The sequence below is a fragment of the Leopardus geoffroyi genome, chromosome B4 (assembly GCF_018350155.1).
Source record: "Leopardus geoffroyi isolate Oge1 chromosome B4, O.geoffroyi_Oge1_pat1.0, whole genome shotgun sequence".
In the NCBI taxonomy this organism is placed as follows: domain Eukaryota; kingdom Metazoa; phylum Chordata; class Mammalia; order Carnivora; family Felidae; genus Leopardus; species Leopardus geoffroyi.
In genome coordinates this window covers 66,985,208-67,002,811 of record NC_059341.1, presented here as the reverse complement: position 1 = coordinate 67,002,811, position 17,604 = coordinate 66,985,208, and the positions used below count along the sequence as shown (strand labels likewise).

The 17,604-nt window shown below is 34.5% G+C and overlaps 1 protein-coding gene across 2 annotated transcripts in view; it reads left to right on the top strand.

The window, feature by feature from the left end:
- The window catches only part of CPNE8 (copine 8), a 236,797-nt gene that overhangs the window by 120,054 nt on the left and 99,139 nt on the right, over positions 1 to 17,604 (top strand). For both annotated transcript variants that reach the window (XM_045467285.1, XM_045467287.1), the window contains exons 8-10: positions 1,872 to 1,975; positions 6,452 to 6,556; positions 8,079 to 8,120. In XM_045467285.1, the coding sequence (XP_045323241.1) occupies positions 1,872 to 1,975; positions 6,452 to 6,556; positions 8,079 to 8,120 (251 nt within the window). The remainder of the gene's footprint in view (positions 1 to 1,871; positions 1,976 to 6,451; positions 6,557 to 8,078; positions 8,121 to 17,604) is intronic.

Genomic DNA, 17,604 nt, shown 5'->3' with positions numbered 1-17,604 from the left:
AATCTATTATGCATTTTGAGTATATCAGAATGTTTTTTTTTGGTGGTTTATGTTTTGGTCCAGGCACTTTGAAATCGAAAGAATGTGTGTGTGTGTGTGTGTGTGTGTGTGTGTGTGTGTGTGTGTGTGTGTATTTTTTTTCCTGTAGCAAGAACAATATCCTGTCCCTTGTTCCTAGAAAACTAGAAATCATCAGGATGGTTTTCTCACTGCTTCCTTAAAGAATAGTAAAGAGTTTTTTGCTCTTTCAACCTCAGATTTGAAAAGTGATCATGGCTAAGAGGTTTGAGGTGTTAGTGGTGCCCATATTCTTGCCTTTGTTCTTTTAATTTTCTTTAAAATACATATTGGTTATTATGCCTGTTCAGCAGTGACCTCTGCTATGAGTGTTCCTCTGTTACGAGTGTTCCTCTGGCAGAAGTTACTGCATCGGTGCTAAATTCCAAAGTAAAATGACACTATACCAATGCTTTGAAGACCAGAAATCTAGAGCTATGAACTTCTAAAAGGGCAGAAATATGTCTTATTCATCTCTCTATTCCCGGATTCTAGTCTGAGTACTTGAGAAGTGTTTGCTAGGTAAGTGAATGAATGAATGAATGAATGAATGAATGAATGAATGAAAAAGAGACATAGCATCATCTCTTGTATAGTGTTCCTTTAAATGCTGAAGTAATGGAAATTTTAGGTGGATGTTTATTTCTTTTTTATTTTTTTGAGGGAGAGTGAGCAGGGGAAGGGCACAAGGAGAGGGAGAGAGAGAATCCTAAGCCAGCTCCACATCCAGCCTGGAGCCCAACTTAGTGCCGGATCTCACAACCTTGAGAACATGACCAGAGGTGAAATCAAGAGTTGGAAGCTTGACTGACTGAGCCACCTAGACACCCCTATGTGGATTTTAATAAATAATTGCTGGACTCTGCAAAATAAAAAAGTGGTGAATAAGAGTGTGCCTTTGTAGTCATAGTTAATACCAAATAGTATTTAAAACTGCCACCTCTTGGTTGAATCTGAATTACTTTGACACTCTATGTCTTTTCAAAATTGTTAGCATCTCTTTTCAGTTAAAAAAACAAATCAAAAAACTGATTTTTATTTTTAAATTATTTCTACCTTTCAAAGGTACTTCTCCTACATAATTGAACAATGTTTAACTTCCTTAATGTATGATACTCCAGCTTGTTTACTTTGAAGCTAAACCATGTAGCTTATGAGTGCTTAAATATATACATTGATAACAATTACTGGTTTGCCTTAATAATTAACATACAAGTGTGTTATTAAACTACAGATAAACATGAAAGTGCTTTACTTTTCTTGAAGCCCAATATAATAGGAATTATTATTAAGACATTGTAACACACTTACGTATAATTAAAAAGGAGCCCTTTTTCCCCCTAGATAGACAACTATGTGGTCAGTCTGGATCTGTCTTGTACCTCATTTAGTGATCTAAAATATCTTAACACCTAATCCATGGCAGATATGCAGTAGATGATAAGTACTTATTTCCTGAGAAATTAAAAAAGCTATGTTCTAAAAATGTGTACTTGAATAACTGAAGGTGTGAGCGGAGATCTTGTATTATAATATTGAATATCTAGAGTCATACTTAATATCACTTTTCCAGGGAGAAATGTTAGGAGTTATAAAAAAGTATTAGCTCTCTGACTAGAACAAAAACTTGCAGAGCCAGTTTTTTAGTCTCACAATCCTTTGAAAAGTAATTTATGTTGTCCGGGATTCTTGCACACTTGGCCATTTGCATTAAAATGGTAAATTTGTTTTCTTGTCAAGTCTTAACTTGTGATCTGCAGTTTCTAGTTATTTATAACCCAGGTTTTGAGATATTTTATTAATTTTGTTTGTAGGATGCTGTTCTGATGCAATTTTGTGCGAACAAATTGGACAAGAAGGACTTTTTTGGAAAGTCAGACCCTTTTCTTGTATTTTATCGAAGTAATGAAGATGGCAGGTAGATTTATCTTTTATGCTTTTTGACTCTATAGTAAGAATGATATTTGAATGATTATTTTTTCTCAGAGAAGCTCAGTAAATTGATAAACAGTAACATATTTTGGTATTTTAAAAAGTGATTTGATTTTTGCCTCTCAATAACAATGTGCAATTTTACAAGCATTTTATATGTTTTGTGTGATGTTTAAAATGAATGATTTTTCAGCTTCAAAGAAACATTTCCCCTGTGCTTTCCCTACATTTATAATATTGCCTTAATAGTATGAAAGAGTTATATTTTTGTGGAAATCTAAAATGCTAAAACTAAGGTTTTGGGTTATAAAATTGAAAAACCATCTTTTTTGAGAAGAATTTGGATTTTATGGGTTGCTTTTTACACTGCAGGGTTTGGGATTTTTTCCCAATAATATTTACCTAACATGCAATAACATTTGTCATTACATTTTTGTAGTTTGAATTCTTTTGGCAGTCATGATTAGATTGGTTTCTATATGGCTTGAAAATTTATCCATGGGTTGCAAAATATGATTTAATATGTATGATTCTATCATTAAATATATCTTATTTTTTCTATTGTGATTCATATTGTACTGTCAGTATCTGTGGGAAAGTTTAGTGGTAAAATTATGGACTAAGGTTCTATTGCCCAAGTTTAAATCATGGCTTTGCTACTTAATAGCTATGAGACCATAGGCAAGGTTTTTAACCCATATGCAACTCAGTTTCCTCATCTGTAAAATGGGCTAAGAATCACAGCTACTTCACAGGGTTGTTGACAGTACTGAGTGAGTTACTACACAAAACAATGGAAGCTTGCTTAATACATAAAACATAAATGTTAGCTGTTATTGTTATTATTAATCTTATTGTATAGTGTTCCTTTTTTGTTTTCCTGAACTGCGTGCAAAGTATTAGCTAAAGGGAAAATATTATTTCATGGATTAAAAATGAAGTGAACAGAAAGATAAAAACCTGTGACTACTTCTACACTTACGAATGAAACTACCCATGTTAATGTTCTAAAACAAGTATATAAAATGTTACATAAAAATAGAATATTTGCTACTTAAAATATTGCTACTGAGCAATATCAAATGATGCTTTGCTCATTGTGAGATTTTTGTGGATACAACTGAGCAACTGTTGGCGATGCTGTTAGGGTGTCATCACGTTTTTCGTGCTTTACTTCTATCTTGGTGGTAAAAATGCCGATGTACTTTTATCCACGTGAAAAATATGGGACAACGAAGAAAATAGGTATTTGCCAGTCATTTCAAAGGTAGAAAAAGACTAAAGAATGGTTCAAGATTTTTTAGTCACAAGAGTGTTATCTCTCCTCCTGTCTGAACTACTTATTTTCTGAAGTTTCTATTTTTGTTACTAGTTTTCTTTATTTATAAACATTAATTGTATAATTAGAGAATCTCAGTCCCTCACACATGAGTTATATTATGAAAATTAATTATGTGTGTAAAAAATGGTAGTAATTTATTCATTAAATAAAATGTAAATATTAAGAAAAGAGTACAATTAATCAAAAAAGTCTCAAGTCATTTAAAAACTGTTGCTAAAATTTGGTGAATCTCATTTCAGAAAACTTTCCATTTTATTACACACAGCAAGCTAGGTCACCGTCTATACTCAAATATATATTTTAAAGCATATATGCTAGTGCATTATGTATATTTATGCTTTGTTTTGATGACTTTTGAATGAGTAAAAATGCTTTTACTCCTAACTTTTTATGTGTAAGTGTCTATTTTTAACTGCAAAGATTTTAGCTTTATTTTTAACATTTATTTGAATATGAAGCTATTTCAAAAATTGTCTGTTGCTTACTGTGTTTGAGCCTCATTTTATAAGATAGGGTAAAACTTAGTTTTAATAGAAGCATTAATAAAGATCCTTAACAACCTATGATTATAAATTCTTATTTTCTTGCTGTCACATTTATTAACTTAAACTGTATTCATAACTAGATAACAATGTCCCCTTGGAATAGCTGCTTTTTTAGTAAAAGGTATATATAATCCTATTTGGTGTATATATATATATATATATATAGAGAGAGAGAGAGAGAGAGATCTATAAATATAGATATATGTATTTATGTAGCAATAAATATAGATCAATAAAGTAAGTCACTTTCTTAAGAGCAAAGGTTATCAACATATTTAATTATTATGGCTGGTTATACTATGAACATAACAGAAGTTCTGATTTAACCATAAACAAAAAGACCAAAAAGTTAATAAATTGCTGGGCATGTTAGTTTGAAGGTAGTCAGGCGGTTGCTCTATCTCTATCTACCTATCCATCCATGTATCTAGATATCATCTGTCTAGATATCTATCTGTCTCTACCACCATACCAAAGACTTGATATATATAAGAATATGATACAAGAAGAGAAAGTCCCTTTGTAGATTTTTAATAATGTATTATGAAGGGAGGTGGATTCCTGTGTCTAAACAGGACAGTTGACTTTTGTACAAAATGGGTTTAAATTCCACAGGTCCACTTAAACGTGGACTGTTTTTTCAATGTTTTTATTTATTTTTTTTGAGAGAGTGAGTTGTGAGAGTAAGTGGGGGAGGGGCAGAGAGAGGGGACAGAGGATCAGAAGCAGACTCTGCACTGACAGCAGTGAGCTCCATGTGGGGCTCAAAATCACGAAGCATGAGATCATGACCTGAGCCAAAGTCAGATGCTCAACCGATTGAGCCACCCAGGTGCCTCTCTCCCCATGAATTTTTCTTAACCATTTTTATGTACTGTCTTTTCTCATTTGATTCCTTCTGTGTTTTTCCTGCCTATTCCTTCCTTATGTCCTTTGCTTTTCTTCCATCTTAGGTATCTCAATGACCCTTTTTTGAATCTTCTCAGTCTGTCTTCCATCTTTCTTTTCATGGCTTTTGCCCCTAAAGTGCTTTTGGGTGAGTCAACTCTGAGAACATATAACCACAGATTTGTCCTCTTGAGCTTGTGAATTTAGTGGCAGGAGTTTGTTTAGATGGGGGAGGGTACTACCAGGAAGGGGATAGCGCTAATGCCATAAATCTTGTAATGAATACTTGATCCTTTTAGATTATGTTTCTATTTGATCTCTTAATAGAAATAGACTTTTCTTGACTGAGAGGAGGCAAATCAACTCAGAGCCTTTTTTGGAATGAGAGTATTTTCTTGTGGGGGTTATGTGCAGTATGTCCACTACGGTGATTATGTCATATTCTCATGTTCATGACTGTTACGGGGGTCCCTGTGTTTGAAACACTTCATTACTAAGGTCTTCCTGAGGATTGGGTTTGGGTATCATTCTGGCCAGGATAATTTCATAGCTCATGAACTTTGCATACATTTATGTTAGGCAAAAACATTTCCAGGACCTAATTGATATATGGAGATTGAGTGGTTCGGTGGAAACAACATTGGAATTTGAATCGGAAAACCACCTTTAAGGCTACATAGATTTGACCTCTTAATGTGTACTCTTTAGATATATAGAGCCCATGGTTTAGATAAAGAAAGAGCTATAAGCTGGGTTGTCTCACTATAAATTCATGATGTTTACCTTAAGTGGGCCCTTAGGCCTCTTCAAGAATCCTACTTTTTAACTTAATCCACCAACTTTCCCTCTCTCCCAGACACTTGAGCACATCTGCTCACTTTCTTCTTTGCTGATGATCATGCTTCCTATTTCATAAGAAAATGGAGGCAGTTGGAGAACTTTCGCATGATCCCATCACAGCATCTCCGGTACACTCTGCCTTCTTGAATGTTCCTAGAGAATGACTATCTGAGGTCCCAAGGCCAACTTCTGCATTGATGCCCTGTATCCCATCCACTTTCATCTATTTAAGGACATTGCTGTAGCCTTTCTCCCCTCTCTCTTATGCATCATAAATTGTTTCCCTATCTACTGGGACTTCTCCTTCAGTATACAACCTTGCTGTTTTTTCTTCCATCTTGGAGAGAAAAATTTAAAGTAACGAAAACCACAAACTTTCTGGGGACTAATCTATCCCCTGAAGCTACCCCCAATTTCTCTTTACAGTTAAACTCTCCAAACATATTGTTTCCACACTCTGTTTCTGTTTCTCTTTTCTGTCTTCAACCCACCCAACCAGGTTTTTGTTCTCAGCACTATAACAAGCTAATCTTGTTGGGCATACATAGATATTTTTCACTGTTTGATTTGTCATCACAATTTTTATAGAGATTATTTACAAAGCAACTTTAGAATTTATTGAATGTGCAAAAGATCGTCTTTCACAAACTTATTGCAGAATCTCATTGCTTTGTGTTGTAGTGAGCTTATCGTTAAAGTTTTAAAACAAATCTCTCTTTGCTAAATGATATACCAGCCACAGAGAGACTGACAACATTTGTTCTACAAGAAAGAAAAAGAAGAATTACTACTTAAGCTGTATATAATAACTGAATTATAAAAATAACTGAAAACTTTTTTTTTACAGTTTTACAATTTGTCATAAAACAGAAGTTGTCAAAAACACTCTAAATCCTGTATGGCAAGCATTCAAGATCTCAGTCAGAGCATTATGTAATGGTGATTATGACAGGTAAAATAAATGACAACTTTTCTGAGAGTTTTGAATATTTACTATAGATTTTGTATCTGATAATCTAAGCCAAATTTAAAAAATTTAGGGTGCTTCTTTACCTATGTAAATGTGTATTTACCAACAGACGATTTATTCAGAATTTTGGAATAGCTTTTTTTTTTATTCATGATAATTTGCGGAAGAGGGATAATTTGACTAAAGTTTGGTTAAACTGATTGATTTTCCAAGGCCAGAAATATGCAAAACGCTAAAAATACATTAAACTTTAGTTTGTTTTGACATATTATTCAAAAGTCACTGTAGAATTTTCATTGCCTCAATGCTTTAATTTGGCATTGTCTTTCTGGAGTGGAATAAGTAAATGTAGAAGACTATGACTACATATTTTATCAACTCTGAGGCGTTCTTGAAAATGCTATTATTATTATTATTATTTAACTTACATCCAAGTTAGTTAGCATTTGGTGCAGCAATGATTTCAGGAGTAGATTCCTTGATGCCCCTTACCCATTTAGCCCATCCCCCCTCCCACAGCCCCTCCAGTAACCCTCTGTTTGTTCTCCATATTTAAGAGTCTCCTATGGAAAATGCTATTTGGCATCACTGTTCTCATGGATGTTGAATCATAAAAGTTATATAGATGGAGGACAGGGAGATTCTGGGGCTTTACAAGTAACTGGGTGAGGTGACCCTGAAGATCCTCCCACAATATACCTTAAGATTTCTTGACATTAAAGTTTTTTTTTTTCTTTTTCAAATAGAAGTTGATTATGAGGTTTATAATTAAAGCCCTTACCCCCAAAGGAAAAGCAAATAAATAGAAAGTAAAAACCCAATATCTTTGCTATTTTATTTATCTTGTTACTTGAGTATTAGAAAAATGCAAATTTATTCTATTAACTAGTGTAGAAGGAACTATTGATTAGCAGCATGTCGTTAAATTTCCTTGAAAATTGAAGTTGAATGTCATTTTTATTCATTTAACAAGATCATAACTTTATCTAACTGAACTCATTTTGTAAGAAAGTGGTTCTTGCAGTGTGGTTCTTGATGAGCAGCATCAGCATCACCTGGTTTAACTTGGTAGAAATTCAAATTCTTAGGCCCCAACTCAAGCCCACTGAACTGGGAACTCTGGGCATGAAGTCCAACAATTCAAGGTGTGAGAAGCTTTCCATGTGATTGTGATTCATGCTAAAATCGAGAAATCCTGCTCTAACACAATGGTTTTCAAGAGTAGGAAAGTAGTTGCAGACCTTCTCATTGAGGAGCTATGTCAAATTCAGCATGCTCCTCTCATATACTTTCCCTATGCCTTTGAAGAATCAATAAGATTTGAAAAACCCATTTTAAGATATAAATCAAAATATAGTAATAAAATCAACAAAATCAACTTCAAACTATTTTATGAAACCTACATTATTTCATCTAAGAAAATCTGCAACTTATTTTTTAATGCTCAGTCATGTTATTTTAATCTTACTAAGTAACTTTATGTGTATGTTTTCCTCATGGACAGAACAATCAAAGTAGAGGTGTATGACTGGGATCGAGATGGGAGGTAAGACAATCTCTTCTTTTATTCTTGCTCTTGAAATTTGTTTTCTTTAAAAATATATCAATATGACCATATGTTTTAATTTAATCTTCAGATTGCAGATTGTGTGATGTTGCCAAATGTTACTGAGGTGCTTACATGGGATTTTAAGCATTAGTGTAATTTTTCAATTTGGAGAATAAAATAGAGGTCTTCCTCATTTTTAGTAACATTGCAGATTTTCAACTGGGACTTGATTTTTCATTGGAAAACTTACAGATGTCTTATATAGCTGCATAGTAGTGATTCTCAAATGTCTGTGCCTCATAATTTCCCTGAAGATTCCTATAACTTTTTATGCCCTGTCATCCATGGGAACACTTGAGTGCCCTTAACCCCCTAAAAAAGGCACATACCTCACAAACAAAAAACAAAACAAAACTCTAGAATTATGTCTGGTGATTGCCAATGTTCAGAGCTCCAAAATCATGGTTTTCCTCTGCATATCACAGTACATGTTAAATACTAACAAAGAAGTTACACACTACTTTTTTCTCTTTCTTTATTTTTCCACTGTTTCTACTGTTTTAAGTAGGATTGATACTGAGGTGTTTTTAAAAACTATTTTTTTAACATTTATTCATTTTTGAGAGACAGAGCGTGAGAGTGAGGGAGGGGCAGAGAGAGAGGGAGACACAGAATTTGAAGCAGGCTCCAGACTCTAAGCTGTCAGCACAGAGCCTGATGTGGGGCTCGAACCCACAAACTCAGATCATGTTCTGAGCCAAAGTCAGATGCTTAACTGACCCAGCCACCCAGGCGCCCCAATACTGATGTGGTTTTAAATGATGTTAAGCCAAGGGACCCAGAAATGCTCACATCTCACTTTGCCCTAGGTCATTCCTTTTTTTTTTTTTAATATAATTTATTATCGAATTGGCTTCCATACAACACCCAGTGCTCATCCTGACAAGTGCCCTCCTCATTGCCCATCACCCATTTTCCCCTCTCCCCCACCCCCATCCATGCATTTGCATACATGGTCCAATTGGTGACGTGGAATTTGGCCCAACTAGTATTTTCTCCTTTTTGTGGACTGATAAGGGGGGATGGAGAGAGAGGTGAAGATACTATCTCACACTTCAGCTCTCACCAAATAATTGGTTTCATTCTTCAAGTGGTATCTCAAGCATGACTGTGCTAAAGCATCCTAACACCATTTGAAGTTACTCTTTTTTTAAGTTTATTTATTTATTTTTGAAAGAGAGAGAGCACAAGTGAGGGAGGGGCAGAGAGAGAAGGAGAGAGAGAGAATCCCAAGAAGGCTCTGTACTGTCAGCGTTGAGCCCAATGGGGGGGGGGGGTGGGAAGGGCTTGGACTCACAAACTGCAAGATCATGACCTGAGCTGAAGTCCAGAGTTGGATGCTTAACTGACTGAGCCACCCAGGCAACCCTAAAGTTACTCTGAAAGATAATCAATTTCTACATGAATTCTGGAGAAACCTCAGTAGAAAACATTATGTTTTCTCAGAGAGACATATGCTTGCTCCATTGCTTCATTAAACTTTATTCACTGAGAAAATGAGTTTTGCACCTCAGAATAAATAGAAGAAATAATGCCAATCTGAGTAAAGCGGGACTTTATGCTTTATATCATTCCCTGTTTTAAATTTTAATTGAGAATGCAACAATGGTGGCCTTTCTCTATTAGGAAATTAGGGAAATTTTAATTTGAACACTTTGAAATGAAGTGTATAAATTCAGATTTCATTTGCATCTATGACCTTTAATCTAAAATTTGCAGACATTGTAGATGTTTTATTGTCCTGCTTTGAAAAGTGAGATTTTATGAGTCTCCCCCTTGTCTTCCAGTCTACTTCTGAGCCACAAAAATTTTGAATAGTTTTGGAGATCAGAATTACCTTGGAATTTAATTATCATTTTTTCTTTCTTTTTTGATATTGGAGTTTTGAGCATATGATTTATTGAATATTTTTAATATGCCAGGTATTCTCTCAGCATTTTTCATGTTATTCCTTATTTAATTTTCACAGTAAGAGATAGGTAGTGTATTAATACTATTTTACAGATAAAAAAATCAAGGCAAAGAAGTAATGTGCCTAGGTCACACAAGTAACAAATGGTAGAGCCAGGACTTGAACCCTGGCAGTGTTCTTCATCCAACAGTTCACTCATAAATAATACACTATATTTCTCTAACATTATAATTATAAATCATGGCATATAAATAAAAGCCTTCAACCTGGACATTGGTCTTACTCTATGATTCTTTGGCAATTGATAATGTTGTAATGAAGAAGAACGCAAGTACTATTTAAGAAACGTTTTAACATAAGTATGCCATTACCTAACATTTTATATTACTCACAGAGGTGGATGAAGCATTCCTAGGTAGCAAGTCTTATGTAACAGGAAGTTAGAAATGAGTATTTCAGATTTTGAAAGAATCTTGATAGCTATCCAATTGTATAAACGAGCTGTCTTAGATTATGAGAATAAGAGCTTGAGTGAGAACAAGCACATGAGGGAGAGTAGAAATAGAAAGATGGGGGGATTATAGAATGTAGTTAAAGGAAGTGAAGCATTTGGGTCATTAGATTAGGGGTGTTTTTTGATATACAATGATTTACTTTTGAGACATGAATTTAGATGGAAAGAAAACATTTAGGTGTTGAAATTTGATGAACTCATCTTGTCATTGGATCTTCACCTATTGGTGGTCGTGGATCCCATGTTGATTTAATTTTAAATTCCACCTCCATATACCATCATTAACAGCATGTTCAAAAGAACTCTCAGGAGCAAGACTGTCTGAAAATAAAAAGGGGATGAAGGTGGCAGGGGAAGGATTGTTAGGGGGAACTTTGAACATTCCTTGGAAATGAATTACATGATTAGCAGAATAATTGCAGGAGTGTATTATAATTTTATAACTGGTTTAATAATTTTTTAACGGGTCAAAATGCTCTTTCTTTAATCCAGAATATAGAGCCATATTTTAATCTAAGAAACGTCAGTGCATAATTTTATATGACCCGGGTATAGTAATTAGCTTTTCAGTGTTAGCAAAATGATGTTTGAGAATGACATATAAAAAGCAAAATTAAAATAATTAAATAATTTTTGATAAGTCTTTCTTCTAAATAAATATGATTGATGAAATTTGAAAGGCACATTAGTCTCTTATAACAATGACGCCTAAAAGCCATAGAATCCAGATACTAGTTTCATAATGTGTAGTAGTCACTGTGTAGATTGTTCTACAAGTTGATATTCCAGCTTGTGGTTACATATGCTTATGATAACATGGTTATTATACTTTCTACACACATTTTGTTTATCTGACATAATTTCCCACTGTAGATGTTCTTTCCTGAAATCAGGGTGAACATGATTTGACATTCATTATATTTCATGATACAATGTAATTATCAGCAGAAACTGTTTCCTTTTGTCTTTAGTATTTGTCACGAATCATGTACATGTATCAGTTTTTAAATTCTGTATCTAGGTTGAGAACTTTTGTTTCCTCTATTTAGAAAAAAGATTATTTACTCAGTGGATTCCTCTCACCTGTTTTTGACAGCTATATCAGCATTGTCCAGTATAAATATAATGCAAATCACATATGTAATTTAAAATTCTCTAGTAGCAACATTGAAAACTAAAAATAAACCAATGAAAATGATGTAATAATATATTTTATTTAATTCTATATATACAAAATATTATTTTAATATACAATCAATATCAATATAATTAGCAATGAGACATTTTACATTTTTTATACTAAGTCTTTGAAATCCGGTATGTTATTGATGCTTGCAGCATACCTCATTCAGACTGACTATATTCCAAGTGCCCTATTGCAACATCTGGCTGGCAACTGTCATACCGGATAGCACCATGTAAAGTTTAATTAAACCCATATAATATACATCTTAAGTAACTTTATATCAGCTCTTTGTTTTATTTTTAAATCCGTTTTATTTGTCTGTATGTCATACTTTTGAGTGTCCCCTTACAAAGTGGGGGAAAACTGTTCAGATATCTCTATTATTTTGTGTATGAATTTAACCATAGGTAACCCATAAAGTAACCTGATCTGTCAGTTCAGAGAGAGTATTTCAGTCAAGAATTTAAGTGAACAATGCTTGACAGTGTTACTTGCTTACAATCACGTTTTGTTTCACTAGCTAGGGTGCTTCAGATAATTGAGGTGCTAATTGTATTCGCAGATTAGGAACTTCACGAAGTGGTGTGATTTGGGGTCAGAAATCTAATGGTATGTTTAACGTAATTCATCAATTTGAGATTAATTCTGTAACAATGATTTGGGGTCAGAAATCTAATGGTATGTTTAACGTAATTCATCAACTTGAGATTAATTCTGTAACAAACATCTCGTGCACCCTGATGCCTACAAAAATGTGGCAATGCTGTTGCGCAAGTAACCAGTTGACATTAAAATGGGTAGCCTGAGCTAATTTGCAACAGAAGAAATATAGTCACTTGTCCTTTTCTATTTAAACACCTTGGCAGTGGTCTGAGTGCAGAGACATTGCTTGACCTTAGTATGAATAATCAGTGTAAATGTACCAATTTTCAACAAGTTAAAACCACTTTACTAAAATCGTCTCCGTAATCCCCACCATTTCGTCAAGTGATGTGAAGGAAGAATATTTAAAACCTCATTTTAACAATTGAAAAGCTGAAGTGCTGAGAAACTGACTTGTCTGGGTTACAAAGCAATCAGTGGTAGTATCTTTGAAAAGCTTCAATTGCTTGAAGTAGCTTCAGCTGACTTTGTGGCTTGTTTAAAATTCAGGGAGCGTTCACAGAACAGCTCTGCGTTAAAACCTCGTGGCTCTGATGTGGGACTGATTGTAAATGGGCCACCGAGTAGATCGCTATCTCTCGAAGATGACTTCATGAAAAGGCTGAACTAGTGAGCTGCCAGTCATAAAATTTGACTCTTGAAATGTGCTGAACAAGGAGAGTAAAGGTTTTATTAGCACTCTGCATGGTGTCTAATGTAGTCGTTTTAAATAGTGACACTTAGAATAAGTGCAAGCTTCATTTATCTGGGAAATACCGTGTAAGTGCTATCTATCGTTTTCTAGTCTGTTCCCTTTGAAGATAGTTGATAAACACACTTGATGTTTTACTTCTGCAATTATGCATCATCATGGTGTGAAATAACAGTCATTCTCGGTCCAGTGCCCCACTCAAGAATTTACTTTTAAGTTGTCTAAGGCATTTATAACTCATTTAGGAGAAGCACGTGCAAACTTTTTGTAGTTTTTTCATTTATTTAAAATCTTCTCACTTATTCTAATTAAACTTTCCCTAACAATAGCTGTCTGATTGCTTGCAGTTAATCCTGAATGTCCTAAATGTGTATTCACTTTTCTCGTTCCACCACCTCCACTCCTTGGAGACTTTTTAAAAATGTAGATAAATAGAATTTCGTAATCTACGTGTTGTTTACTGCCATACCGTTTGTTCCTCCACCTTCTACGAATTTAGGTAATGATTTTCCTCACATATAGTTTGTGGGGTTTTGTCCCCTTTTCCCTCCAATCTATAATTCTTACCCTCATTAAAGACTGATTTAATTATGTATATGATGATATCTAAGGTGGTAATCATTTTTGTATGTCTCTATGTCCTAATAGAAATTCTATTAACTAATTTTGGAAGAAATTGTTATTGAGCATTTATGATGTGCTAAACAATTTGTCAGGCTAGTGAAAATACACAATTCTAATCTTTATACAAGAATATTTTAATTTTCTTTAATGTGTTTTATATGTCCTTCCATTTCTGTGTTAATTTTTGCCTGTTGGTTTTCTGTTCTGGTCCAATTTAAATTAAAAAAAAATTTTTTTAAATGTTCATTTAATTTTGAAGGAGAGACAGAGCATGAGCAGGGGAGGGGCAGAGAGAGAGGGAGACAAAGACTCTGAAGCAGGTTCCAGGCTCTGAGCTGTCAGCACAGAGCCCAACGTGGGGCTTGAACCCATGAATGCTGAGATCATGACCTGAGCCTAAGTCAGATCCTTGACTGACTGAGCCACCCAGATGCCCCTCAGCCCAAGTTAAATAGTCTCAAATTGTCTGAAAGCTTTTCCTATACATCTAAATTCATTTAATCCCCCTCTTTTGTGTATTGTGTTTACCATTTAGGAATGTTAATTAGCATATCTAGCGTATTATGATTTATGCTGAAATTTTGTTTCTGCTTTAGCTGTCATATTAAATTGTAAACTCCCTGAGGATAAGGACTGTATTTTGTCTTACTGTTTCCCACAATTTAAGTTACAGTGTCTTTAATGGAGTAGCTTCTTGTGTTATTTCAATGTTACAGAAGAGAGTATTTGAAATAACTGTTGTCTTTCTGATAAACACACAATCCTCTATCAGTGATGGTTATTTATCTTCTCATTTCTGCCTTTTACTTGAAATTATGAAATTATCTTGAATGATGTTAGCGATTATATCTCTTTAGTTGAAACTTCAGGCAGTAATTAATTCAGCTGTCATTTTCTCACTTTTTAAAAACTATTTGTAGACACCTTAGATTTTTTTTTATTTAACAAAGAAACTGAGTCTATTTAATTATGTCCAATGTGAATTAATCATCAACTTCACCGCTAAATCTGCCTTTCCTCTCATAGGTTTTATTTTATTGTGAGATTACCAGGGGCGATATTCAAAATGTTTATCAACCATCAAAATAAATGACAGCTGTGCAATTAAAATAGGTCCCTGGAAACTCTTTTCTTTGCCAGGGTCAACTTTGTAATTGTTGGATTATAGGGTGACGTGGGGAGCCCTAGGGAAGGTCCTTGGAAACTGGAGTAGTAGGAAAGGCTCATAAGAGATTGAATTGTAAAGAGTAGACAAAGAGGTTTAGAGTAGACTCACTCTGAACAGTGGGTAAGTAGACAAATGTTTTGATATTTTTACATTTACTTGGACTCTACTGGATTTCACTCTCGAGTGTCATCTCCAGACATTATCATAATCCCAGGCTTGCAGACTTGAAACATGATATTGACTCCTCCCTTGCTCTCAGCTACCATTTCCAGTCATTTGCCAAGTCCAGCATATCTAAGAAATAAGTAATGAAATCATGCCATTATTGTAATTAATGTGAATTCATGATTTTCCTATAGTTCTATAATTTTTTAGTTTCCACAAGGTTAAAAGGTGAAATAAATGTGGATATTTATGAAAAGAGTGTAAATATTTGTTACAAGGCTAAAATTGGTATTTATTTTGGCAACAGTATCATAATTCAACATGGTGATGGGAATAATTTGTTTTTAAGTTTATGGATACTGAAAGAATAGTGAAGAGAGCAACAGTACGGTAGAAAAAGTTTTTACAGTGCAGTTTAGGGAAAGACAAAAGGAATTGGAACAAAAGAAATCCTGAATCACAGTAGTGGAGAAACAGAATTTTTAGTCATAGGATTTATATAGTTCTAGAAAAAGAAGAACGGGAATTTGTAGAGAACTGTTGAGAATAGCACAGAACATTCTGGCAAACTCTGGAAAGAGGGAAAATGGGTGGAGCTGAGGTTTTATAAATGTGTGTCAGAAAAGATGTGGGTTACAAGTCTGTGTTTTCAAAACAAGTGATTTTGTATCTCAATGCCACCATTGCTGAATTAGGATTAACTCATTGACATTGTTGGGAAGGAAAAATTTTCCTGTATCCTTCAAGAATCTTTCAGCTGTTCTAAGATTTAAATTGGCATAAGACAGATTAACGAGAGAAAATCAAACTTAATTACATATATATGGGAGTGCCATAAAGACTATAAGGGCCAGAGGCAGCTAGGCAATTGAGGCTTATATCCCATTCAGAGTTAAGGAGAAATGGGTAGAGGTCTGGGACTTCAAAGGGAAAGAAGATTTATTCACAGGAAGATAAAAAAAGAATAAGTGTTTGGTAAGAAATATTTGCTGGGCCCTACAGAAATAATTGGGACACAGGAGGAATTTTAACAAACAGACTTTGATAGGTCTGTTCACCATAGGAGTTTTATAGGGGGTTACCTCCCTGCTTACTATACCTAGTTCATAGTATAGTAATCTATGGTGATAGTTCCCTTCCTGGAGTTGGTCCTCTATCTAAATTCTGTTAGGCAATTAGGTGGAAGGTCAAAGGTTCTTCCAAGCCTTCTGTTTCTTAAAAATAATCAGCATAAAATAATCCACATGCAAAAGAGGCACATTTTGGGGGAGGTTGGCTGGCTCAGTTAGAGGAGCATACGACTCTTGATCTTGGGGTTGTAAATTTGAGCCCATGTTGGGTGTAGAGATTACTTACATGGATAAAACTTTAAAGAGACACATTTTGGAGTGGTAAATGTCGCTCCCCTACATCACAGGAAAATAACTCAAATTACCTGAAAATGTTACTTTTTAATTTGGCTTATCAACATGATTTAGTAGTAAGATCTGTAACTCTCAGGACCCAATATTCTACAGTAAGTCAGGTTCAGACCTGCTGGGAAAAAAGCCTGTGTTTTCAAGGCCAGTCAAGTTTTAATTTAGAATGAGAATAGGAAGAATGACAAATTGGAAAATAACCAATTGAGCATTTTACATGATTTGAAATAATTTATGTGTAAGATTTAAGTTTAATTAAGAATTAATTAAAACTCATACCATTGACCAAAAAATAGCCACATAAATGAAAAGAATAAAACACAAAGAAAAGAAAATAGAAGACTACAAAATAATCTCTGAATTTGGAAGGTCTTTCCAAACATAATAAGAGATGGAGCTAAAGGGCCCTTTTTTAAAATAAACTTTTTAACATTTTATTTTGTTTATTTTTTGAGAGACAGAGTGTGAGCAGGGGAGAGGCAGAGAGAGAGAGGAAGACACAGAATCCAAAGCAGGCTCCAGGCTCTGATCTGTCAGCACAGAGCAGGAGGTGTAAAATAAACTTTAATTCAACGTTAATGTAGTATAGAAAAGTGCACACATCATAAATATACAGCTCAATGAATTTTCACAAATTTGAATACAGCATTCAATACAGTATATTCAGCACCCACATCAAGAAACAGCTTTACCACTGGGGCTCCTGGGTGGCTCAGTCGGTTAAGTGACTTCTGCTCAGGTCATGATCTCGCCGTCCTTGAGTTCGAACCCCACATCGGGCTCTGTGTTGACAGCTCAGAGCCTGCTTTAGATTCTGTGTCTCCCTCCCTCGCTCACACTCTGTCTCTAAAAAAGTAATGAATGTTAAAAAAAATTTTTTTTTAAAAAAGAAAGAAAGAAACAGCTTTACCAGCACTGCAGAAGCCTTCCTCTTCCCTCTTCCATTCATTATTTCCCCTCCTTCTAGTTAACCACCTTCCTGACTTTTGTTAACATACTTCAGTGTTGCCTGTTTCTGAGTTATACAAATGGAATTAAGTAGTAGGTACTCTTTTGTGTCTGGCTTCCCTCAACATTAAG